Raw genomic sequence first — 27,562 nt, 5'->3', positions numbered from 1 at the left:
TTGGTAAACATTAATTCATAAACAAACAACATGCTAATTCTCTGTTACCCCTTTATATATTATTTTCACAAATTTTGGTATCATGATTAAGACAAGCATTTGATAATTCAAGCAGAATTATGTGACAAGTCTCTACATTCACCAAGATACTTTCACTAAAGAAACTGAATAGTGAGTTAGGTAATTATTTAACACTATTTTAAACATTGTGCATGCCTAGACATTGATAGTAATTTTTGTGCTCAGCCTGTTCTTTTATATCCTCTTGTTTGCAGCCAGAAATATCCTTCACTAATTTTGTGTACAAGCATTTGTATTTTGTGCACAAGCACTGACATGTGGAATCACTCCCCCCCCAAAAAGACTGAGAATGTGTTCAGTTATAAATATTCAATTTATTGCCATTTTCCTGTACCCTAATAATTTCACAGAATATTATGCATTGGGTACTTATGCGACATAGTACAAGTATTAATTAGCCAAATTACAGCATACACCAGAAAGTTACAGATTTCCAAGGCATATAAAGCTGTTTTCTTCAAACAAGTTATGTAAGAAAGTAATTTCATTTAAAGAGAATCAATAAATATACAGGTTTTTATATACAAGCCTTGTGATTCACAGCCTTACACTTTACATTGCTTCAGACATGGCCAGTTATTTTTACTTCTAAGTGCAGAGTAACCTCAATGTCACCACCACACGTGATTATCTAGGCTGCAGATCTGTTACCAGGAACATCATACCTCATGTTGCTACAACTGACTCACTGTGTGGATTGATCTCTTCTGAAAAGTGCTGTGCACAACATCAATAACTCATATATGCAAAAAACAATAGAAAATACCTGCCTGGTGAAACCCAGGCTCAACAGAGCCAGTGCAGCCAAGACCATTCTGCCATTTTGTGTACTTATTTACCTATGAAATGTCTTTCAGGGAAGACTTTCAATGCGGTTTTCTTTGTTACAATTCCAGTCTGTGGGGTCCCTTTGCATATCAGCCCACTGCAATTCCATCTGACAATCACCCTAGTGAGTTTCCCATCTGTAGGGTCACCTATAAGAAAAGTGGGCCTGTTGGGTGCAGGTGAAAGACAGACTGCTTAGATGAGAACACGTACATTCTCAAGCCTCCTTTTTCTGTCTCTCCTGTTTTTTCAGATCAAAGTTGCTTTAAGTGAGTTATCTTCACACAGGGCAGAAGCTGTGTTCTGTGCTGCCTCTGGATTCTCACACAGAACTGCTGAAAGGCTTTTTTTCACTGCATTTCTTTGCAAACCTCTTAGAAATCTTCACCTCTTACTATCTGAGGACATAGAGAGTCAAGGACACCATTACATCCTTCTTCATTCATATCTGTGTTTAAATAACATTACATTATACTGCCTTGCTTTGCCTTTTTACCTTTTTCCTTTTTTGTGATACATGTGAACAAAACTCATGCAGCAAAAGCAGAGATGGGGGTCAGGAGGAAGCCACTGACAACCTGTGCAAGTACTGATGTGGAGGGAGGATGACACAAACTTTAATGTAGCTCTGATTCAGCAACCTACCAGCTTGACAAGCCCATCTACACCAGTGCAAATTCCTAGGCACCCACTCCCCATTTTATTTTTTGGTTATTTTCCAGTCTATGTTGTCATCAATTCTTTGACAAAATTGTTTTTAGCCTACTATAATGTTTCTCTATTTCAATATTTATCTATTTATGATTTTAATTTTTCTCCTACATTCCACACAACAATCTGCTGCTGTTCCTTGATTCCTGTGTAGCCCTGAACACTGCTGCTGGTGCAATTCCTCCCATTTTCAACTTATTGCCTACATTTTCCTCCCTTTAATTTGCTTTCTTCTTTCTTTCATATTTTTTCCCATCCAGCAGCTAAGGTAGTATTTTCCTGCCTTTGTTTTGTCTTTTATTTCTGCCTGTTTATGTCTGTCATTTCCTCTTTTTTGCTCATTCTGTTCTTTCCTTTCTTCCCATTCACTTCCCCATGACTCCACTGTTTGCTGTGTCTGGTAAATGGGCAGTCCCTCTCCTTTACCACTATCCACTATTTCTGCTGGTTGCCAGGGAGACAAACAGGCAGTGCAATAGGTGTCAGTTCTGCATACAATTACCTGTGCAGGGAAGAGAACTGTGCCTTCAGCAGGGACAGCTGTCCACAGAAAACCTAAAAGGGACCAGCACTCAGGTCCCTTTTAAGAGCTTTATGCTGTAAGGTTTGTATGCTAACAATTCTCTCCTGTTCACCTGCTTTGAGATGGCTTCTCTTTTCTTTACTAGTTACTTGGGTGTCAGCAATGAGAAGTCATCCCTTCTGAAGTAATTTTAATAAAAAAGAAAGAAAGTGTTTAAAAGAGACACTAAAATTGCTTTATTTTATTTTAAAAAATTTCTAACCTGCCCATAATCTGTTCTCAAAGAGCAAAGGACTCCTCTTTTATGCCAATTTAAGATTTAAAGCAAGTTAATGTCACTGTAAAGGGCAGAATGTCTTGATTCTGACATTCCAGATACTATAAAATCTGCCTTCAGAATTTTACTCAACTATTACTGATTTCTGCCCTTGAAAATAACATTTGTACTTTAGAAAATACCTACAAATACAGTAATATCTACAATACATATTTTATATAAATTCATAAACTTTTAATACAGGACAATATATAAAAATAGATATATAGAACTAACTTAAATATATGATGAAATAGAAAGTTTTCCTTTAGGAGGATGGAGGGTATTACCCATTCCTTAAACACTGGGTGAAATTCTGACAACACACTTATCACAGATGACTATGCTGAAGTCTTCCTTAACAATGCCAAAGGTAGCAGTAGGTTTTAAATCCATTTTTCTGGTCCACGTTCTTGGGGTCAGGAGGTTAGGTTTAAAATATGATTGCACTAGATTTGGAGGTGTTTACAGAGAATATTTGATTTTGCTCTCAAATACTATTTAATAAAAACATGCTTGATTAACTTGCACAATTTTAAATGGTCCAACTACTTCTATGAGCCCATACAGCAGTAGTTTTCCTAATACTTGAAAGTCTGACCCATTTGATCATATGGATGGCTCTACTGCATTTGATAAGTAAATGACATTCAGCTGAGTAACACTGAAGAGTGGTGAGAGGAGTTCTAGTCATAACTGACAATATACCAATAATACAAGCAGTCCAAACTGATTGCAAATTATCAATAAATGTCTCTAAAAGCACTATTTCAAACTATGTACCAAAAATTACTACAATGGTTAGAAACTGGCTAGAATGGCTAGTCACAGCAAAAGAACCTAGCAGGCCATATATCTGTATTTACCCTAACACTTCAAAGCCTAGCTCTAGGCCATTTTGTCTTTCTAACATAGATAGAAGGCTGATCCATGCATGATGGTCTTTAATAGTCTTGTCCTAACACACAGGAGGATTTGCTGCTTTAAACATGGTGAAAAGTATAATTCCTCTTGTTTGCTTAATGGTTTGTTTTGCTCAGTGTTTTGGTTTCTTTTTCCTTTTAACTTTGGAAAAGAAAATAATTATCTCTAGTGTTTCTACTCAATACTAAAAGTGTCAGACTCATCTGATGAGTTGACAGAATGTGTCAGTGTTTAGACTGAAGTGTTCACCATCTGTCTGAGGTTGTGGGCCTGACTGCCACTTAAAAAAAGGCATCATAGGGTAAATGATTTTGGAAGCCCATGATTTTTGAAAACTCATGATTTTGAATAGGAAGTATAATTTACAATTGTCAATATTATTTACAGTTCAACAATTTTAAGTCAGAATCACCATATATACAACCATATATGCTGTTTCTGTAACTTCTCCTAACACTCCTTCAAGCCCAGGTCATTTTCAGTTATTTACACATTTCTAGCATGTAGCCCTTATCTTTGATCAGATAATCTTTGATGATTTAAAAACATCACTCTAGATTTGGGATTTTTAAACTTACAAGTGTCTACAGGCTATGAACTATTCCTGCTCCTTTTGTAAACGCCTATATATACAGACTGTGTAATTACAACCTCAGCTCCTCTGAGCTGCAAAGAACAGACAGGTTATTACATCTTCAGACAGCTGGAGAGAGGAAGGACTAACAAAACTGCATGGACTTGTGAAATATACATTTCCATGATGTCCAGTTACTGACAAAATAACCTTCATTTCTACCTGCCAATGGCAGTGCACATGTCTGTATCTAACCCTTTGGTGACTTTCCAAAAAAATAACTGATCCCTGGAATTAGATTTTGGAGGTTCATAGGAAAAGCTGCTGCACTATATTTCTCTGCCAACCACACAGACTCCCAGCTGCCTCATTGGTAGCTCTGTAGTTCAAAAAGGTGCAAGGAAAACAACAGCTTTTTTGCAAATGCCATGATCAAAATGGTTTTGGTGAATGAAGGACACATGGAGTCTCCCACTTCTGCCTTGTGATGGCTCCCTCTCCAGCATTCTTTGTTTCAAGATAGATGTCTCCTCTGGCATTTATTGTTAAGCAGTTCAAGCAGTCTTGTAAAATATTTGATAAGGTTTGTTTGGTCCCTAAGTAAAGACAGAGGTGCTTTCAAGGTCTAGAATGATTCTATCAGCCTTGTGCTATTAGCCTTAATAAGGAAACGATAAGGTGAGTAAATATTATGGTTTAAATGAAACTCATTCAGAGTTTCAAACAGGGAAAGGAACCTGGAATGAATTTGCAGAGGGGAGAAAACAAAAACTGAAAGAGATCTTCTGTCATAAATGGCATGAATTTCACTCATGTCAGATAATTCCTTCTTCCATAGTTATGGAAGATAATTACTGCCTTTGTAGGCACTTGAAAGAGGGTGCAAGATAATGGTTTACAAGACAGTTCTTAATGGAGAGATGATCTAACTTCAGCTCCTTTGGGGGAACAAGGGAGAAAAAGCCTAAAATTCACATGAACCACTTCCCTAGACTTCATGCACCTGAAAAAGGGTGTCCTTTCCAGGATGATCCCTGTACTACCTAACTGGGTATACTCCCTTTCTCAGAAGGCTGAATCTTTAAAATACAGCTCTGCTCTCAGGGCAGCCTGGCACAGGATGTGCAGCAGGGGCATCCCACTAGAAGTTCCAAACCATTCCCACTCGGGCTGTGAAACACAGCTCAGCCAGGAATTTTCACATATGTGAAGAATGATGCTGACAATCAGAGAACTGAAACTGAAGAAAAGCTAACTAAGAAAAGTTCTCCCTAAAAATCCCATATTTGGTACTCTAGGGTAAAATTATTAACAATCAAAAAAGATATTGGACAGTAAGGTTTGAAAATCAATAGAGGGAACTTGACAATTCCTGTATTGGCAGAAGAGAGTATGCCAAAATAAAACTAAACTCATGAGAACTTGCATTACTGACAAAGATTTCTACAAGCAGCATCTGAAAAGTCTTATGCTACTGCAACTGTGCCATCCTACAGAACCATACAGTTACATCCACACCAGTGAAACAGACAGATCTAGGAGTGTCCTCAGGCATCAGTTCCAGCTGGAATGGAATAACTCACATCTAAGTTATTAACCTCCCCTCTAAAAAAAAGGATGCTTACATTCAAACTCCTAAGTAGGAATATTAACTCATCTTAATTAACACCTTTATTCTTGCCCAGAATTACTTGAGAGACAATAAGCTGGCCCAAGCCAAAACCACAACAGGCACCACTAACGAGCTCAAGTGCCAGTGGATGGTATCTGGCATTGCACTGGTTGCTAGCAGAAGGTCAAACTGTGTGGGACAATTTGGCTGAGGCCAATCTGTGTGGGACAGCTTGGTCAAGGGAATAATAATACCTTTCCACCAGGACAATGGGTTTGCTAGACTTTGAAAACTAAGTGAAGATAACCTTTGCATGCCTGAAAAACATATAGAAAAATGGGAGGACAAGCTGCTGTATCTAATGATCCCAAGCATTCAGCTTTCAGCAGCAGCATAGAGGACACTGTGTCAGCTGTCATTAGAGCTAGTGGATTTAATTTAGATCTTGTTCAGCACATTGCTGAAGATATTGAAACAAATTTATTTAAATTTAAAAATCCAATTATTAAACTGTCTTTAATTACTTTGTACTTGAGTGCTTCTGTATTTAGTTTATACAGAGCTTTCAAGTTCTGAGACAAAAAGAAATACAAGTTGTATCTTTATGAATCTCTTGGAGGCATCAGACAGAACTATTTTGTACGAAACATTTGCCAGTATAAAGTGAAATTAGGTGCCTGGTAGAGATAAATTTCAGATCACTATTCCTTTTAACCTAGCCTAATATGAACCTTGATGTTGGAAAAATATTAATGAAAAATATTCAAATTATTAAATTCATTAATGTTAGCACTGGCTTCATTGATATTCTTGAAAAGCAAAGTTACTGTTTTGAAAAGCAAAATTACTTTTCAGCTGGATTAGGTCTCAAAATCTGTATCATTAACACTAGCTTCTAATGTCAAATATGAAACAAATTAAAACTTTAATTCTGCTGTACAGTTTCACAAATCAAACCCTTTCAGATGAAAACGAAAATAGTAAGTTGGAAAACTCACTTAAAAATAACCCCCAAAATACCATTAGATTTAAATTAGGTTTAGAATTTTTTTGTGGTAAAACTGTCATTAGGAGAATGTCTTAAGAAAATTTCTGATAGTAACATTTATTCACATTAAAACAAACACACGATGGTCCTATGTGTTTAAAAAAAGGAACACCACAGGAAGAGAGAAAAGACTTCATATCTAACTTCCTAGCTTCCCAAGTTACTCTGGACTTGGAAGGCCTTCAGAGGTCTCCCTTTGAGATTTACAAAGATGGCTGGCAATATCTTCAGTTCCAAGTATCCTGAAAGAATGCTTTGGCTTCCCACCTCAGAAGTTAAAACCGGTTTTACAAAAGTAATGTATAAAAAAAACCTGCTACAAACAAGAGCATTGCACAACAAAAAATAAACCACCTAAACAACAATAAAAAAGCCCAACCTCAAATGTCCTTAAGTCTTTACCTGGAGTTCCAACCCACAGAAAGAAGAAGGAAGATGGAAAGAGGGACAAAACACCCCAAGCATATTTTAGGTGATCTTTTAGAGGCTTTTCTGACTTCTGTAGCTTTAGAACAGTATTCAAACAGATATAGGGCTAAGAAAACTAGCACAGATTTTCATAAAGCCTTTTGTAATTCCCAGGTTCTGCTCCCCTCTGTGCCAGCCACAGAAATTATGCACCAGCACAGTATGGCAGCTGTCAAGGCTGATTTGAGGGATCTCTGCTCTTCACTTTTAACATTCCAGTTGTGTATGAAAATTCACATTATCAAAACCAATTTTTTTAATAGTAGGATTTTTACATTAGTCATATCCAGTTTTAAATATCTTATATAATACAACCTTAATCTTTGAAATCTGTTGTGAAACACAGAACATTCACTAACCACATCAGAAAGAGAAGGTCACCTGCAGCACTCATACACATGTACACAGACATCTTCAAGCAAGCCCAGAATAAAATACCTTCAAGCCTGGGAGTCCACCAGCCAAAAGAAAGACCTGCTTTTTAGTAAGGCAAAGGAACTTACAGCCTCCAAGTTACCTCTATAATGTAGACATTTCTTTTTCATGAAATGCTAATGCAGGTATTTAGAAAAGTCCATCCTTGTGAATTACAGACATACAGTAAATTGCTGATGCAAAAGGGAAAAAGTCTGAAGTGACTTTTTCCATAATTATTTATTTAAAACTTTTAAGCCTCTAAAAAAGATTGACATTCTAATATTTAAGAAGACATCCCACACCTTGGTAGAGTTAATTTATTACCTGATGGTACTTCTTGAGTATGTTGTGCATTTCTGCTACATCTTCACTTGTTATAGTTTTGATGATATATCTTTTGTCGTAAGATGTATGAAAGCGGGCACCACTGCGCGCTTGGGAATCATTGGCAAGGGGTGCACTTCTTGTCAATGAATTCTGTCAATTGATTTAAAACAAAAAAAGCATCAAGTCAGACAGAAACTTTTATTTAGAGCACATATAAACAATTGACTCTTATTTTAAAATGTTTTTCAATACATCTGCACCAAGCTGAGCTCTGAAAAGCATGTATTCACAGACTACATTATCTTGAGAAAACACTTCAAAAATATTCTGAGAAGAAAAGCATGTTTGAGGAGGAAGGTATTGCTCATCAGTGGTTCAAAACCCACCCTCAATATTTAAGAAGAATTTATTGGACATTGTTACACATATATTATCAGCTTTGGGGAAGAAAACATACAGTAACTAAAAATCTAGAAGGAAAACTGCATTACACCACAATAATCATAAAGAGACAATTCATCCATAGTTATAGTTTCCCTTAACATTGGCAGGATTTGCACTTGAGATCACACTTGAGTGTGATCTGGTACATAACCAAGATCACAGTTACATTTCTGAGTTCTAGTACCAGAGCTAGTCCCATGATTTCATATCTAGAGTTAAGCAAATAATTTTGTACAATACCTCCTTTTGTAGAATAAGCCTACCTACATACTGTCTCAAGTGGAGAAAATTAGTTAATGACTGTATAGCATTTAGAAGAGAGATTAAGGGCTATTTTTAGACTGACTTTTAAAATTACTGGTGGTTCAACAGAACTAAGAGAAGCCCTCTGCTTTTTTCAAAGAAACAGGATTTAGATTAGATTTCTTTACACTTATAAAAACAAAACCAAGAATAAAATAGACTAAGTATAACAACAACTTTTTTGCCTGGAAACACCTTTCCTTAAGAATAAGAATTTATGCCAATTGTTATAAACTTGAATTGCACCAAAAAAAAAAAAAAAAAGTAGTAACAGCAGCAACACAGCCATGAGAAAACAACATTTTGGACCCCTTGTATATTTCCATAAATACAAACATTCTCTGAAAAGGTTAAACAAGTTAATGATAGACTACTGGAACACTTCTATGTTTATGAAACAAACTTGCAGTAACCATCTGGAATATCCCTACTCATAGCAGAAAACCCTAGCTCCTGCTATGCTTCCTCATTGTACCATGCTGCACAAACAGCTCTTGTTAAATTGAAATATACCTCTCTTCTTTCCACATTCACATAGCATAATGTTCTCCCTGCTAGCTGAAAAGCCATTTTACTATCAAAGATTATTTAAATAAAATGTTACATATAAATGCAAACATTGCAGATTCCTAAACAGCAAAAGTTCAGCTCCAAGTTACAGAATGAATGTTTGTGTGGTTCATGTTGTGACCATGAACTAAGTCACAAAACAGATTTGCCCTAGAAGAATGATGATGCTCTGAGAGAGTAATTACCAATACACTCCATCTACCACATTCAGGAACCAAACCCACACATCTTATTTTTGTAAGACCTGTGTTTTATTTGGAGGTTTTAACCATTGGTAAATCTGTTTACATGCTCTATGAACTTCAGCAGGAGCTGGACATGCAGATTCAACCCCTGCAACAGAAGGTCAGTAGTCACTACGAAGTAATAACCTCAACCAAGAAATAAGGGTAACTATAGCCCCCAGTTTAAGAAGACACTTGTACACATACAATTATGTCTCTGTATTTTGGAGATCCATTGATTTCAATAGGCCTTCAAGCATTGTTTAATTTATCCCAACTGTGGGGTGCTTTCAGAAATCAATTTGACATGAAATAAAACCATTTCCCCACAAGGTTACTTAGTTCAACAGTAATACTCACGAGTGGTGGGAATAACAGTAAATCACGTAAAAGCGCACAGCTCTACAAGGGCTTATTAGAATGAAAACTTTAATTATGACATGTAGGAGAAATAAATCTTTTACACCTCTTTCTATATATTTCTAGGCTTGTACAGTGAACCAGAATAATTACTGATGCCTATGATAAAAAGTGACATCTTTCTCTATTATCCTCTCTACTCAGTAATGAATGAAAGGATGTGGGTGCTTCTTTAAGGTTTATAAATCAACATTTTTTCTAGACTAATCAGAAAAGAGCTTTAGGGACACCACTGTAGACATTACAGTTCCTCTCTACACTGGCTTTTGGACAGTCAATTTTAACATGTCCTGATACACCATCACCTCACATAGTATTGAAGACCATACAGAATTCAACTATTACAGCACTTTTCTTTGCCTGTTTTCAGATTTTTTTCTGTTGAAATTGATTTCCCACACCTCCATTACTGAAAAGTTTTAATGTACTCAAGTCTATTCAAGCAAACAAGTATTATAAACTGATTAAATTTTCTTAATGCTACACTTGATACCAGCACTCCATTAATTTTCAAATTGAATTGTGGAGGTAGTGGTAGAAACCCCTTGTGCTCTACAGTCAGAAACTGGTTTTGTTTCCAGGTCTATATTTAATAGTTCAAGATGAAGAGCTGATAATAGAAGTTAAAATCAAAAAAGAAGTACAAATTCAGTTGCCTTCATCACAAATTGAAAATATGATGTAATGTAATAATTATTTTTAATTTTAAAAAGAAGTGAACACATGGGTAACCATTAGTGTATGTAATGAATTAAACTACTGCTAAGTTACTCATCTATAATTTAGTTAGTAATAATAAAGGTTACTGAGTAATTACTTGTTATTGTTCCCAGCAGAAAAGGGTACATTATTCTGAGGTCAACTATTGCAATAAAGCAGTAACCACAGTATTCTGAATGTGTTTTTCCCACAGAACTCTAGTCTTCAGACTGTAATCCATATAATATAAACCTTGAAAGCAATTAACCTGGCAGGAGACTGAAGTTGTTTTGCTATAAAAAGCTGCATAAGTGGGTATTGGCTAGTCAGCCACTGAACATCTGAAGGGGGCGAAGGAGGAAAATGTGAAGTACATGAACTCAAAGTTTCAAGTACTCTTAAGGTGTATTTTAATATCCTTCATGAACAGATTTTCATATTTGAGTGAAATACAGGCATGGGCTGTACTTGGTATAAAAGATGCTGGTTGACTGGCCATTAGAAAATGTGATGCCCACCTACAAGAAGATCCAGAAGGACGATCCAGGGAACTATAGGTCTGTCAGTCTGACCTTGGTGCCAGGGAAGGTCATGGAGCAGATCCTCTGGAGTGCCACCACACGGCACGTACAGGACAGCCAGGGGATCAGGCCCAGCCAGCACAGGTTTGTGAAAGGCAGGTCCTGCTTGCCTGACCTGATCTCCTTTTCTGTGATAAGATGACCCACTTAGTGGATGGGTGAAAGGCTGGGGATGTGCCTACCTGGACTTCAGGAAAGCCTTTGCCACCATTTCCCACAGCACCTCCTGCAGGACCTGGCTGCTCACAGCTTGCCCGGGGGCTCTGTTGGATGCGTAGGAAACTGTTGGCACTGCCGGGCCCGGAGGCTGCTGCTGAATGGAACTGCACCCAGCAGTGCTCCCCAGGGCTCAGTGCTGGCACCAGCCCTGTTTAATATCTCTATCAATGATCCACACCAGGGGATCCAGGGCACCCTCAGGCAGCCTGCAGAAACACCCAGCTGGCTGGGAGTGCTGAGCTGCTGGAGAGCAGGAAGGCTTTGCAGGGGGATCTGGACAGGCTGCATTGATGGGCAGAGCCCAGAGCTCTGAGCTCCAACAAGGCCGAGTGCCTGGGCCTGCTCCTGCCCTTGGCTCACAACAACCCCTGCAGCTGCAGGCTGGGGCAGAGTGGCTGGAAAGATGCCTGGAGGGAAAGGTGCTGGGGTGCTGCTCAACAGCAGCTGAACATGAGCCAGAGAGTGCCCAGGTAGCCAAGAAGGCCAATGGCATCCTGGCCTGGATCAGCACCAGTATGGCCAGCAGGACTGGGGCACTGACCATAACCCTGTACTCGGCACTGGTGAGGCCACACCTTGAGTTCTGTGTCCAGTTTTGGGTCCCTCAATTCAGGAAGGACATTGAGGTGCTGGAGTGTGTCCAGAGAAGGTCAATGGAGCTGGGGAAGGCTCTGGAGCACAAGTCTGATGAGGAGCAGCTGAAAGAGCTGGGGATGTTTAACATGGAGAGAGGGAGGCTCAGAGGCACAGAGGCAACCTTATCCCTCTCTACAACTGCCTGAAAGGAGGGTGCAGCCAGGTCGGAGTCAGTCTCTTCTCCCAGGTGATAAGCAAAAGGACAATAGGAAATGGCCTGAGGTTGCCTTCATCTAAACAGATCCCTGTTTTTCCAGCAATAGGTTTTTCTTCCCCTAATGAAAATTTATTCTGCCTGATTGCTAACTATAATGAAAATCAATTTGCAAATATAACTATCATACCAAAAATGTTGCTAACAAGAAAATACATCTCTGGATAATTATTTAGCTGCACTTAACTTTTTCTTAATATTTTAATGGGTTACAGATAGTGATGCATTTATTTTTTAGTAGACGGTTATTTTATTAGTAGTTATCTATATCAAGATTAATTAAGAATGAACATAGCTATCATTTTACCACATGCATATTAATTTGTCAGAATAAACCAACCAACTTCATGCTAAGCAGCATCTTTCCATACATGCACAGATAACCCAAGTGCCCTCTCTACAATACTTTGACCCTACTAATAAATTAAGAGCAAATGTTTAAACATTAAACATGTTTAAATAAAAAACAACCTCTACTTAAACCTTTAATTAAATTAAAGTCTTTGAGGCTTTATTTTTACTAACTCCCTACTCTTGTGATAGCTCTCTCAATACAATGCACTTTTCAGGTACAGAATGTAGTTACTTTGAACTTTAAAAGCATGTAGAATAGAGGAGACATTTAATATTACTATTTTCTGTGTTTTCTTTTGATACTTGCCCAAATTTGTTAAATAAATGCGGTTTAAAAAGCAGGAAAAATAAATCTAATTATATCATATTGTGCAGATTACTAGTAATTGCCACTTTCTTGTGTTGATAAATACATAGTTGAGTTTTGTCAGTAGATGATTCTATTTGCAATGGCTAATTCTCCCTTCTGTGAATAGAAAAAAGTTCAAATTCCTTCTCAAGTAAACCTTCCAGGTACCTTGCAAAATACCTCATCTCTCAACTATACTAGTTATACTTGTTTATAGATAGAAATCAGTCTTCAGTAAAACATATTGACTGTTGCCTGGTGATGATAACAACTAATCTTTACATAGAGTGATAACAAGTATTGGCTTCACTGGCAAATCATAATTAACAAGTAAGATTGAGAAACAGCTTCACTGAAAGGATCAAACTGGGAGATTTTAGGGTCTTCAAAGAGGAAACTACATGGCTTTTTAAATCCACTATGATTTTTCCCTTCTGATGTAGGTGAAGCTAACTTACTGTTGTACTCAGACTGTTCAGGCTTCTCATTGAGCCAAATACTAACATTAACACTACAAACATTAACACAATACAAACACTAACTAATATTAACTGAGTTAATAGTACATGTTTTGGAATTGAAGAGATTCTTCATTAGAAAATGTTTCTTCTGTAAGTTAAGATGCCAAATGGCCAAGAAGATCCTGCACTTAAGCCACTTTGAAGCACAGATATTAGAAAACCTATAACTAGTAAAAAATATCAGAAACACCACATGTGGTATCAAATTCCACTCATAAGTTAGACTTTAGGTATATCCAGAGAAGTTAACAAGTTTGACTTACTCTGGGGTTATCTTGTGCAAGTTTTTAAGAACTTTATCTTAAGGCAGACAATAATAAGAAAATTATGCAATTGTTCTCATTAGACTAAAAATAGACATTTATTTGAATTGTACTGCCCTGTTGTTCAGACAGCTGTTGGTCACATTGTATAGACTCTTCTCTTACTGTTGAATACAGCTTTGAGATACAAATGGTAGTTTCTGGGATCCAGACAGCTTTTGCCAGAACACATAGATAAATTTCAGTAATGACTTGTACAAAAAGTAAGAAAGATAAGTTGCACTGTGGACATCTGTGCACACATTTCTTGAAGCAAAGCTGATTGAACCTGCCTAAAGAGAGCAGCTGTAGGTCTTTTCCTCTGCTTGAATCCAGGAGGAAATTCAGCTAAGACAGAGCCTTCTTAAGTGAGGCATCTCTAGTGGACTAGGGAGGAAATAAATAATGAAATTTAAGCATCTCCCTTTTCCAAAAGGAAAATATAAACGGGGTTGAGGGAGAGGGAAAGGCGAGACACGGAGAGAGAGATCATGGCAAATACCAGATTGAATTCCCTCTGGCTCTGCTTCTTAATTAGGGGAAGTCTAAGTGGAATATGAACAGATGGGAAATGAGCCACTCCTCACTTAGCACAGACAGATCTATGAGCTACAAAGCCAGAACAGGGAGGATATCCTTCAGATGGAGACAAAAAAAATGCTCAGCTCTTACCCTCCAAGAGACACAGGTTTGATGCTGTGACAATCCTTGTACCATCACTTACTGCTAGGACAAGCTCCTCCCTTCCGTGCCAGGAGGCAGCAGAACATGTCTCCAGCTGGACAACGTTGGAGGTATTAGCCCCATTAGGTTAATAAAAATCAGCTGCTTATACAATAGCATTAGTGAGCTCAAAATTCAAAAGTAAGGGTCAGACTGTCCTGTACCCTTCAGATTTTCCCAGCCTTCTCCAACTCTTCCACGGTGTGCCTTGGATCTCTGGCACAATTAAAACATCTGTCAGCCACACATACCCTGTTCCACTTAACAGCTTCACTTAGCAACTCACTGCAAGTCTCCTGCTCCCAGTGTGCCAATTCCCCATTTACTTCTCATTTGTGAAGTTTTAATCTTGTGCCTGCTGGTTTTTTGGTCTCAGGAGAAAGAAAAGGTTTTGTACTTTTAAAGTGTGAATACTTTCATGAGGTCACTTAAAGACTACACTAAATTACTTGTGTAATTACTTATACAACTGAAGACACATTTAACATGCCAAACTCACAGATACCTCTAATAAATTTCTCCATACATTCCCCTCTTTCCCAAATAGTTTCCCTCTAACAAGTCACTGTCTGGAAGCTTACGTGCCCTTACATAAATGAATAAATTAAAAAACAAATTACCCATACTGCATTGACTAGCAGGCAACTAGAAATATTCATTTCATCTTCAGTGCTGAGAAGCTACAAATCACAAAGAATTTGTCTCATACACATAGATAATTTTGGATAAAATAAGTAAAAAAAAAAAAAAAAAAAGCTTTAAATATAACTTACTGAAAGCTACACCATTTACTAGTACTTAACTTCCCAGAGAGTTCTTGAGAAAAAAAGGTTAATGAGCACCCCTAAATTACATGTCATCATTTCACCCAAAACCAGGATATTCTTCAGCAAATTACCTGAAAGGTTGTTTAATTTCACTATAGACTCACTCTCTGTTCTTTCCCAAATCCTCAGCAATCTGCACAGAGTTTTATTTCAGACAACAAATATCTAACAGGTAAGGAAAAAGGGTTTTTTCCATAGGTGTTTTTAGGACCTGATCTACAATTCTTTGACATTCACAGGAGCTTCTTCTGGAGATTTCAACAAAATTCCATCAACTAGAATCCAACAGAACTGCTTCCATCAGAAGCTATTTCATTTCACCCAGCACTTCCTAAACTGAACTCCAATCTCTACTTTTGGATTAGGTAAATTCCAGAAAGACAGTCCTGATTTTTTCTATCTTAAGAAGACCAAGATCCACCACAACAGTTTTTCTAGTATTTAGCCATTTGTGGTGCTGGAAAGATGAGTTTAATTCTGAATTTTATTATTTCCTTCTCTGGTCATTCATATTTATTCCTGAAGTACCTAGTACTCTTTTTCTGCAAAGATATTCACACACTACTTACTTCTTAACTCTAATTTTTACAAGTGCAGCAGTTCAGACTCTGCCACTCCCAACCAAATGGCATTTTCTAGTTCTTAAATTCCTTTGACAATTTTCTGGTATTTTTTCTACATACAAATTTCAATTTCCTCTTTTAAAGACTACTAGCATCAAAACTATATATAGTGTTAGCTTCAGGTATAAAACAAACAGATGTCAAAAAGAAGTTAGAACTCTTCTGGATCTTCTTTTTATGCCTTCTAATTTATCCACCCTAGGGTGCAGTTACTCCTAATCTGAAGGTTCCCCTAGTGCTAAATTCCCATCCTCTTTGACCTCTTGTTCCTTCTCAGAGCTACCACCTCCCTGAACAAAGCCCTCATCTCTGTAGTTCTGCACTCCTTTTTTAATCATATAAGTATTCATCTCACCATATTAACAAGACCTCATTTGGACAGGCTCAGAATACCAGGTGATCAAAGTAGGTTTTGTACAAAATCTTTGACTTTATTCTGCTTCAACATTTGAATGGATTTTGCATCCTCTGCAAGATTTCACTACATGAAATGTCAATTGCTTGTTGACAATTAAATTTTGAGGGTTATTTAATTATCCATTATTCATATATTTTTTTTGTTTTTTATTATAAAGCTCTGCAATAATTAGCATTTTAGAAGTCCAAGACACAAAATATCACAGCAAATAGTTTGTAAGAAGCATCCTCAGGAGTCCTTAGATGCCAATTAAAACACTAATGCTTTATCCATTGGAAGTTTATTTTTACCTTACACATTGGTCAATAAAAATAGCAACCTATCGTAATTAAATAACAATAATGATCTGACTCAATGTCAGATATCAACAAAATTTAGCTAATTTCCAGAGAGACTTTGATTATTTCTAAGAGTAACAAGTTAAGCTTGTTTGGAGGTATTTTATCTAAGTGAAACTATTTTTGTGAAGAAAACACATGGAGCAAAGCCACTGAAGTACAGGAAGAACTTGTCCCCCATCTCCCATCATAACTGCAAGCTATATTTATAACTGGCTCCCCTCTTCAAAGACAAACTGCTGGTGAGGCTCTTCTTCTCTGCCCACTTTGCTTAAAATGTTCACAGCATGAATTTTTATCTCCACAGTGGGAGGCCAAGGATTAGCCCCAGTCTCCAAGAGGGTGGAGAGATTTAAAGGTCAATTTAATTAGCTCATTCTAATCTCTCACACGCCTAATGTAAATGTCATTGTTTTCTAACTGCTACTTTAGCAGACAAGATCGTATTTTAGAAACTTTGAATACATGAACTATGTGTTGGATGCAATACAAACACTCTGTGTAACTAATTTAAAAAGGGATCCTAAGAAAAATTGCCATTGAGTCAGACCTTTTCCTAAGAAAGAGAAAAAGGGCAATAGGAAAATTGTGGTGGTAAAGCATAGAGAGCTTTAGAAGAACAGTAATCTTTCAAACTGACTGGCTTAACAGCTTCTCATTGATTTAAATCTTCCCTGTTTCATGATGTCTGGACAAAAGCAAACAAAGGTTTCTGGTGCTGTGATCTCATCCAAAAGCTCTGGAAAACTAAAATGAGCTTTACAAGCTCAACGTACCCTAAAGACAAATCAGATCACATCCCAGACTATTTAAGAGTGCCTCTGGGCAAGCTTTGCATGAACAAATAGGCAAAAACAAGTGTACAGATGATGCTCTGTGATGACTGAAATCATAGGTCAGTGGAAAAGCCTGACAGTGGCTCATGACTCTTGGATGACGGTGTACACTTGGTCTGGCTGTTCTCCTGCAGTAGAAGTCACAGTTCTGCTCTCTGGCACAGCTTCCCAACAAGACAAACCTGGAGCTTCCCCAACCTTTTTTTTTTTTTTTCTTCCTTTTTTTACAAGACTTCAGGAATGCCAAATATAGAAATTAGACCAGGATTACTGATTAAGAAAGACATCAGAGAGACAGTCTCATACAACTGACATAGATGCTCCAAGGTTATTTGCTGTAATTTGAAACAAGTAGGCCACTTGCGAGATGATTTTCAGGACAATGTTTTGTCAGTGACTTGTAGAGAGAAGAAAGGCAAAGCACTGGGCTTTTTTTAAAAACAGAAGCAACAAACGCAGAGATATCTGGGTGGTCATACAGGGACAGGTAGGGATGACTTTGGGGTCTATTTTGTATGGTGACACTGTTCTTGCCATTAAGAAGGTGCTAATCTGGAAATCCTATTGCAGAAGTGTGACCAGGCAACACTGATCTCTGACAGTGGAAGATCTATAAGGAATCTGATGTGGAAAAAAGCCTACCTGACCTACCAGTAACATGCTACAAGCACATTCAGGGATGTAACCTCCTCTGCCTTTGCCAGATATACAGACAATTTTGCACAATGATTTCTTGTCAGCTCATAAGCATGGTTCTCAAAAGGCCTATGGTGAATGCCATGGGATCTCCAAAAGATGAAAACAGGACACCATGGGTCCTGTGCTGTACCCATCAAAAATACAGAGCTCCTTCTATGATCTTGTTAAGATATGGATGCACACACTCCAAACACCTAAGAACCCTTAGAAAAAAATTGTATTCAGGGAGTGATTACTATGGAGAAAGATGTGAAAAACTTTGACAGAGAAACAGGAACAACTTATTTTTTGCATTGAGCTATCCTTCCAGGAGAAAGCTTATGGGTTCCTGGATTTCCTTGAATCAGAGTTAATGAATAAAACATGAGGGTCTTTCCTAAATCAAGCTATTCTATTGAGACCATAGATCTGGATTTGGAGCTGTCAGCTTAAGGCATGCACTTGCTCTGAAAAGAGTTGTGGCTCTTTTTCTGGAAGACTTTTCCCTTTAGCCCTACAAAGCTTGGCCTAATGCCTTCCTTTCAATATCTGTAAGAACTCGGGAGTACCTATCAGTTTGTTCTTTTCACGTTGGCAGCACATGCTAAATTACTATTTTCCAGTTTGAATGCCCAGTTGTGAGTGACACTCAGTTTAAGCAAGGAACAGCCAAAAACAAGGCAAATTAAATGTTTTCTAGGGAAAACTGAGAGAAACCACAAGTTAGAATTTCTGTTGCCATATGTACTAAGGTTAACTCCCACCATCACTAAATTATTATTTGGGCTGACACTTAAGGCACTAAATCTTAGAACATTGGATTTAGATTCAAAACTTCATTTTTTTGCTTACTGGAAAGACTACAAACAACAGAGGTTTTGTTACTACAGCCGGTTCAACACTTTACTACCACCACTCCCTATACTCATATCAAACAAGATGTCAGCAGATCTGAATATCTTGGTGTCAATGCCCCTTTGGGATTTACAAACTGCAACCCTACTATAGGAATCTCATCTGACAGACAAGCCCAGGAACTTCTCAGGCACTGACAGACTAACCATGCTAAAATGAAATGACTAGCACTGGTATTTTCTTTACAAGACACTTCTTGCTTTGATGATTTTTAATGCACTTTATGGAATTAAATGAAGAGGTTGTCTTAGGAATAAGCTCCAACTTCTAATAGAGTTACTGCTGAACTCACTGTCTGTAGTTTGATGCTGGAAGTGGCTTGTTCTTTCCCAAACCAAGGACCAAGAAATAAAAGCATGAATTTTATTGCAGAAGCACCAGCTGAGAGCACTGATTGGTATTTGTTTTTCTGAAAAAACATATCTTGGATTGCGAAGTACTTGAAGTTCTTAAGATGTCTTAGGATTAGATAAGTCATGTAAAATGAATAAAAATAATTTAGAGATTGGTAAGAATTTTGATGATTTGAAGTTTAGATACCTCAAAATAAAATTATATTGAAGGCTGACATCTAAAAAACAAGCCTGGAATTTGCATTGTTTTCCTGATGCCTTGCTATGAGCCTAGACTACAATATCTCCCAGAGCTTTCTGCATTGAAAGCTCTGGGAGATATTGAAAAGTATCCTTATCAGAAAAAGCTGGACATGAATTCAGATGGCTTGTTATTAGAGAAATTGCTTAAAAGCAGAGATTCTCATTAATTATTTTGGATTTCAAGCTTTTATATGGAAAAACGCTTAGAGAAATATCGAGCATAGGTAAATGAAAGAACTTACAGAACCATCTGCTAAAAGTTCTTTATTAATTCTTTGTCCTGTACAGAGAATCTCTACAAACTGCTCCTGCAGAGAAGAAAAGTCAGATCTGAGCCTGTCTCCTACTACAGCGAGTACCAGAACTTCAAGGCCAGTCAGCTGTGTTCTCCCGCATCCCCACTGAAGGCTCATTAGGGACACTGGGACATTGGTACCCTCTGGTATGAGCAACTGTACTTTACTGGGCAAGAACCCAGTCTTCCTCTTCTGCCTTCTACTGGGCAGAACCCAGATGTAGGATTCAGCAATAACTTTAAGCAAAACCAGATGTGGTGGAACATAGTCAAAAAAGTTTCCCTTCCCCATAACAGCAGCAGAAGCATTTGTAACAGTAGTAGATCCTATTTTTCTACAGATTATTGGGGGTTGTTAGGTGAGCTGTCTGCCTGTTAATCTCTCCTAATTTTGCAGTTTACAGAAACTAACCCTGTAATTCTTCTAACAGAACTCTACTCTTGGATTTTCTAAGGTAACAAAGTATGTCAAGTGACTTGAGAAGTAATCCCAAATTAAAACAGCTATCCCATTAATTGGGCAGGGAGGGAAAAGGGTGGGGGGATTGGTAGAGGGGGTAGAAATCTTTCTGTAGAATACCCTTTACAGTGTCTAAAGCTGAGGGGGAATGCAAAAATTAAAATTTATTGCTTAGTGAGGGACTTTACAATATCTGTTTTCTAATCAATTTTTTTCTGTTCTACTAGAAACAGTTAAGGCTCTCAAGTATTCTCCCATGAATATTAGAAGGATTCTTTCTCAATTAAACAAGAAAATACTAACAAAAATACATCATTTATCCTATCAAGGCAAAAAATCTGTCATTACTTAGTAATCTGGCTTTTGGAATTGACACTTTAAAAAGTAATCTTCAATAAGAAATCCATATGTGCTTGTAACATCCAGCAGTACAAAACAAAAGTCTCTTTCCCTTTGATAATTTATAGTTTTTGTAAGTGGTTAAAATGGTTTTGAAGTTTTTTCATCATTTAAATGCCATTTTGATTCATACTGACTGATCATCAGTTGTGTTCCCCCTTTTAAGAAAAAACAGCCAGACCAGTTTTTAATTTAATGCAGTAACCGTTTTAGAATTTTTTAAAATATAACAACATTGTTTCTTAGACTAGATTAAGGACCTCATTTATCATAACAAGTTTGTATAGGCAAACTTTGAATGAATCTCAATGTTTCACTAACTTCATACTATATTTTCTATGCTGCTGTCCATTACAAAGCATGAAGCACAAAAAAATCCACACTGTATTAGCAACTGCAGTGTATCTCCACAAAACTTGAATCCCAGTTCAGTACTAAATGTCTCTTGGAGATGCCCAACTAGCTATGAAATACAGACAGATGCAGGACAGATTATCAAAACCATCTCAAAAAAGGTCATGTCAAGGAAGGGAGTTCATTCCAAGAACTGTAATTGCCATTACTAGAAATGGCTTCCTGTAAGGCACGAACCACACACAATTTAAGGAATTCCTCTGACTCCTAGGTCCAGACTACTTGTAGGAAAAAGCCATGTACTTCGAGAGATTTAAATCTCTCTTCAGAGACATAAGGAGATCCCTGTAAGACAAGTTCCATATATTAATTATTTCACACGTGAACTAAATCTATGCATTAAACAGTCCACAAAATTATTACAAAATGAGAAACACAATGTAAAGAATTAACATTAGTATAGCCCACTACTTAGAGCATATGCTACCAATTTTTTTCATGGGGTAGGTTTTGTTTTATTAGTGCTTACTCATAAGGAAAGACTATTTGCCCTCTGGAACAACTCATCAAGGATATCAGCAGAACATTCTGAAAACAAAGGCATTTAAAATGAATGTTCTTTGAGACTGTGACTGATGTCTGACTAATGAACAAGGTAATTGGTTTATTTATCTAAACCAATCCTTTCTGGCTCAATAATGGGAATGACATTGTTCACAGTTGACTAGGACTCCCTTCCTGAAAATCACTATAGAAGAAAAACTATCAGAGAAAGTAACTTGATATTTCTTCCATAAGATTTCCCTTTCTTTACACTGCAAATAATTTTTCAATTTCATGTTTGATTCTGAGTATAAGACAATCATTTTAACCAATATTAATTGGAATAAATTCCTTGAAGATAAAGATTATCTGAAAAAAAGTATATATATTAGATTCCTTTTTTAAATCACAGAGACTGTAACATTAAATTGAAAGCAACTTCTACTTTTAATAGGGATAATCCCTATCTTACACACAAGACAAATTTTCTTTTTGTTTAGTTCCGTAAAAATAATTTATTTTGAAAGTGAGTTCAAAATACCTTAGTATTTTAAGCATTTATTTTATTTTCTTTTAAATCAAATTAGTCCAGTAGAAAAAGAATTCAGAGTGATAAATTGCTTGGGCTGAGGAAAAAAGCAATACTGAAGGCCAACATTGTCTTCCCTTAGGTTAAAATTAACTATCTTCTGTTTTTTACTAAATATGCTTTAAACACTAAAACCATGAGATTCTTTTTGTAATACATAATTTTGTTGTATCAAAAACCAGGATGTAGTTACATGTTCTAATTTTTGGGTTGTTGATTGGTTACATTACCAAAACACATAGCTACAAAGAAGTATTTTTGGGTTTAATCTGAAAATATAGACAATTCATCCAGTGACAGTTACTTAATGCTGTTTTATCACTGTTTTCATTAATAAATCCAAACAGTAGTATAACATAGTTACAACAGCAATTTCTGCTGCAGAACAGCAGTGCATTTCACAGTGGTGTGGAATGCAGCATTTTGGATTATGCCAAGTTTGCCAGTTTTAACTCATTGTAGCATCTCAAGTCTTCTAACATTGACTGAACTCTACCTTCCACTGTCCAGTAATGTCAAAAGCCCATGCTCTAAAGACAGCAAGCATGAATTGACATCACAATTTTAAGAGCAATCACATGTCTTCCTTCTTCGTCAAAAAAATGAAATCTTCATATAAAGGGACCAAGTAACTTCTCAAGCAATAGGATCCTGCTTGATCCAAGAGCAGACCTGAACCAGGAATGCCATTTGATACATCTATTTAAACTGCTGGCCTCAGCCTTGGTGCATTTCCTTTTAAACAGTTCTTCATAAACAGGATGATGAAAAATCATGGAACATGATCAAGACAGCTCCAAAATTAACCAACAATCTTCTTCTCCACTGACTGGCAAAGTGTCTTAGCAAGGCTACAATGGCTGTAAACTGAGATTCATAACCTAATCTCTGTCTACAACCCTACACATTTTAACACATCTATACATTTCTAACACATTGATCCTGAAAAGGGGCACATTGGTAAAAAGAATTGTTGAAGGACCCAGATATAGATTTTGGGAGCAACATTCAGTTTACTCCATCAGCAAGAATGGGAGTGTTATTGTACAAATCCATTTTGTACCATTTGCTTACCTACTTAAAACTATTTCTTAAAAATTCTCTTAATATATCGTAGTGAAATAAATATAACTGCAACCCACATCAAAATAGTTTAAAAAAAGCAAAAAATACAAGAGGAAGCAGTACTGGGTTACACAGCAAGCATTCTTTAGGACAGGACATCTTGCAGTGTGACTGCAGAGGGAATTATCCCCGTGACTGAAATGCTGTGCATTAGGAACTGCTAATGGAAAAGGGAACTGTCAGTGAGAACTGGCAAGGCAGGCTGAAGCAGAGTTCAGGGGCTTTCTTTTGCAAAGGCAGAAAGAAACTCTGACTGCATGCCCTGCCAAATCTAGAGCAATTTCTTGGTTTGCTGTATCTACTTTACACAAGCAATTTGTTTCCAGATCCTCTTAACATCAGGAAAATGAGACATGATGAAGCAGGATGAAGCTGGCAGGCCATAGGTCACTCGCCTGTAACCAAAAAAAGCATGAGGGGAAAAAAGAAAAAAACAGGCTGTGGTCATTTCAGAAACCACATGTCATACAGACAGAACACTGAACCAACTGTAATCTAAGCAACTGGGCTGAATATAGAATCTCTTGCCAGAACTGTCCAGACATTATTTTTCCTCCTTATTGCAAGAAGTATTACCCTGCAGCTTCAGTAAATGCGGCTTATATGCAGGCACTTTAATGAGAAACACAGAGGACTAAGGATGGCAGAAGGGCAGGAACCAGAGGAAAGCTGGGGCAAGCTGAAAGGTTAAACAGAAATGTGCATTTCACCAGTCAAGGCTTTTTCAAAGTGAACTTACCTGAAAGTCCTGATCATCAATTCCAAATCTCTCTCTTAGATTGCGGAAAACCATTGGACAATATTCTTTAAATTTGAAATGACTTGGCATGTTTTCTCTGAAAGAAGATAAAACCAATTCAACTTCATTACTGTGCATATATAACAAGCAACTCGAGATTTTTGTCTCAAAGCTGTTCAGAGAAAGCTCAGGGTAACAATCCTCTTACAATTTCTATTCTAATGCTTTCTTTTTTTTCAGAGATTGGGTTATCTTATCTTGTTTTTCTTCACAATGTTTAATGAATGTTTATTAGCTTACTATAACATCATTACATTGTAGCTAAGGAACTACAACAATGATGAAATGAACACCAACTCCATTTTGACAATTCTGAAATATGGACTCAAAAGAAGAAAAGAATGCTTTCCCACTGCCCTAGGCTTCAAAGGTGAAATCTTAGATTGGATTATACAAGAATTACTATACCATCTAAAAAAATACTAACATCAAAAAATACTAACAGTGCCAAAACTTCAAGAAAATTTGACTCATTCAATAGAGAACCAGTTTTAATATCCTAGTGTTCATTTTAGACTTATACAACAGAAAAGTTATTTTTACCTTTGTCACAGAGCTGAAGACCCAAAGTAGCAGTATTTTTTTCTTTTCTACATATATTCTTGAAGAAAATTCAGGTTATACACACACCAATATTAACAGTTTTGTAGGTCTGTACGTACTGCTCATGAGGCATTTTATTTTTAAGAGACAACAGATATTACATGAAATTACCATAATGCTTTTGAAGCTTTTATATGATGGGTTTGATTTTTGTCTTATGGAAAATAAAAAGCGGAACATTCTTCACACTTGATATAGGCTTTATATTCTCATTCTTATTCAAATACAACACTTAATAAAGAGCACATGAAGTTGTATTTTTAGAAATGCACAAATAAATGCCTATATCAGCCATAAATAATCACACCCAGAAAGGATCACCTTCAGTATCTAATATGCCCATAAGGCAATAATAAACCATATGGAGGAAAAAATTCTACCCAGCAGTCTTTACTGTTGCTTTTTAGAACAGCACAGACGGTTATGTTTATCTCAGGATTAACTTAATCATCAAAACTTCAGTTCCATGCACTGAAAAATAACAGAGTTCACAATACTTCATAAAAATATCACTACCACTATCCACTTCTGCACAAAATTGTTACTTGTACTTACTTGTTGAAAAGGTGATTGTCCACCTTTATCTTTGAGTACGCTTTGAAATCATCTGGCATCAACATAACAGGGATTTGAACATGGCTCAGTTCATTGATCTAGAGAAAACAGAATATATTTAGTTGCTGCTGTCTTTGCAAAGATACTACATATATGTCTTAATCCTGAAAGTCTACTATTTCCTGTGTATATATCCCAGGAGTGAATGCAGGTAATGGAAGAATGTAAAAGCAGTGTTATTCTTTCCAGATCAAACACAATCTCAAGAGTGACACTTTGGAAGAGAAGAAACAGCATTCCATATTTAGACTTGTTTCAGAAATAAAAAAGTGCTTTAAAGCACAGCTGGAGTGTACTTTTTATGGAAGGTCAATGACAATGCCAGCAAAATGCTTCCTATACCAAGACATTGTTCTTGTTTTGCCAGTCAAGCTATGCTTTCCAAAGATAATTCAACTTATTTATTTCCAATGACTATTTACCCCTGCAGCTTATGAAGAAATCTTTTATGCCTGTGTCTTGAACTGTTTGTAGATAAAGTGAAATTTTGCATGCATGTGAATGTACATATTTTCAGTTCAATAAGGAGAAATTTGTTTCTTATAGTAGTGCAAAACTCAGATGAGTTTTTGTAAGTCGTAGTATTCAGCATTTCCCTTATTGTTCACATTGGACAAACCATTTAATTAGATAAATTTTTGCTTAGAAATAGAGATGCACATAAGTACTAAGGTTTTCCTTATTTTCTTACATTTATGTAGACCATCTACTCTTTCTAGCTTTGAAATTAACATTGTCAGTATTCTCAAGATTAGGATTTTCCCACTTACATTTGTAATTTACTTCTGACCACATCTCTATTATAAAATGTTGACAACTTTACCATGACCTAGTTTGTAGGCATGTTTTTAGTATTACATGTATTAATCTACCCTTACTTGATTTAAGTTTAACTAGAACATCATAAATACAAGACAGAATTGTTAAGCTTGCAATGGTCCTTCCAAACCAGGAATGAGATACCCACTACAACAACAGTTACCAAATACCCATGACATATGTTTTATCCATGTTTTTATGGCACTCTACACTCTGGTCATGCATCTCAATTTACCCAGTCAAATCTTTTTGCTCATACAGAGCACATTTTTCTCAGCAGTTTTCTACGTGGTTTAGAGGGAAGTCCCACGCTTAAAGAATGGGAACATACACTGGTGCTGGAGGTAGCAACACAGGTGTGCTCCTCTGTTCCCTAGCACTGCTTACCCACCAGTGTTTTCCAGCTAGGAAGATGTTAATTGCTTGTAAATGCTGCCCTGCTTAAGAGAGGCTTTTGGAGAAACCTTCACTGAATCAGCTATAGGTTAAAAATACTGGAGAAAAAAAAATCCACTTTCTGCAAGCATGACCCTTAGAAGAGTTGAAGTTAAACAAAACAGGAGAAGAATGAAGAGTCCTCTAGCTCTTAAGCAGAAGAAAGAAACCTCCCTTTTGGCAGGAAGGTCAGGCAGTCTCCTTACCTTTCTATACTTTAAAGCCCCAGTAATGTTCCCTGCTATGCCTCATTTTTGTCATTCAGATCTTGCAGCCTACATGAAAAGTGCAAAGAATGCTTCTTTGGAAAGACCTGAAAAGTTCTTGATAGAAGCCTGGCAGCTCTAAGCAGAGCAGAGAAAGGAAAGAGAAATGTTGGGGATGAGCTCAAAGTGTTCCACTCCTTGGTGTTGCAGGCAGAATGGTCTTTTCCCACTCCAAAGGGAGAGAAAGAAGAAACTTCAATAAATTTTTGAAAACACAGCTGTACAAGCCTAATAAATCATGATGACACCTCATTAAATACAACATAAAATAACAAAACACTGATTGAAAAATCACTACATCCAACACACACTCTCTTTACTGAAGCTGATACTGCTGTACATCAATCTCACCCTGAAGTCACAAAGCAGCTCATGAGTCTGCAGAACCAGTCTAGCTGCTGTACAAACAAAACTAGGGATACTTAGATATATTACACAGAGAGATGAAATTCTGAATTTATTTTACAGAATTAGCATCTCTTTCAGATTGCCAGATCACACAACTAATTTCACACTTGAACAAAGAGTAACAGAAATGTACATGCATATACATTACAGACAAAAATGATCCCAAGAACATCTTCTGCTGAATACTGTAAAAAATTATGAACTCACATCCTCGACTATCTTCAACAAAGTTT

The 27,562-nt window shown here is 36.9% G+C and overlaps 1 protein-coding gene across 2 annotated transcripts in view; it reads right to left on the bottom strand.

Annotated features, from left to right (window-relative positions):
• Window positions 1-27,562, bottom strand: part of PIP4K2A (phosphatidylinositol-5-phosphate 4-kinase type 2 alpha) — a 107,726-nt gene that overhangs the window by 25,348 nt on the left and 54,816 nt on the right. Inside the window, exons 2-4 of one of the 2 annotated variants that reach the window (XM_050971163.1) lie at window positions 25,342-25,439; window positions 24,124-24,220; window positions 7,827-7,979 (exon numbers count right to left, since the gene is read on the bottom strand). In XM_050971163.1, the coding sequence (XP_050827120.1) occupies window positions 7,827-7,979; window positions 24,124-24,220; window positions 25,342-25,439 (348 nt within the window). The remainder of the gene's footprint in view (window positions 1-7,826; window positions 7,980-24,123; window positions 24,221-25,341; window positions 25,440-27,562) is intronic. The other variant, XM_050971164.1, reaches the window with a different exon arrangement.

The sequence above is a fragment of the Serinus canaria genome, chromosome 2, assembly GCF_022539315.1.
Source record: "Serinus canaria isolate serCan28SL12 chromosome 2, serCan2020, whole genome shotgun sequence".
NCBI classification, from domain to species: domain Eukaryota; kingdom Metazoa; phylum Chordata; class Aves; order Passeriformes; family Fringillidae; genus Serinus; species Serinus canaria.
Note: the sequence above shows the minus strand (reverse complement) of the source record. Positions and strands in the feature narration are given on the sequence as shown.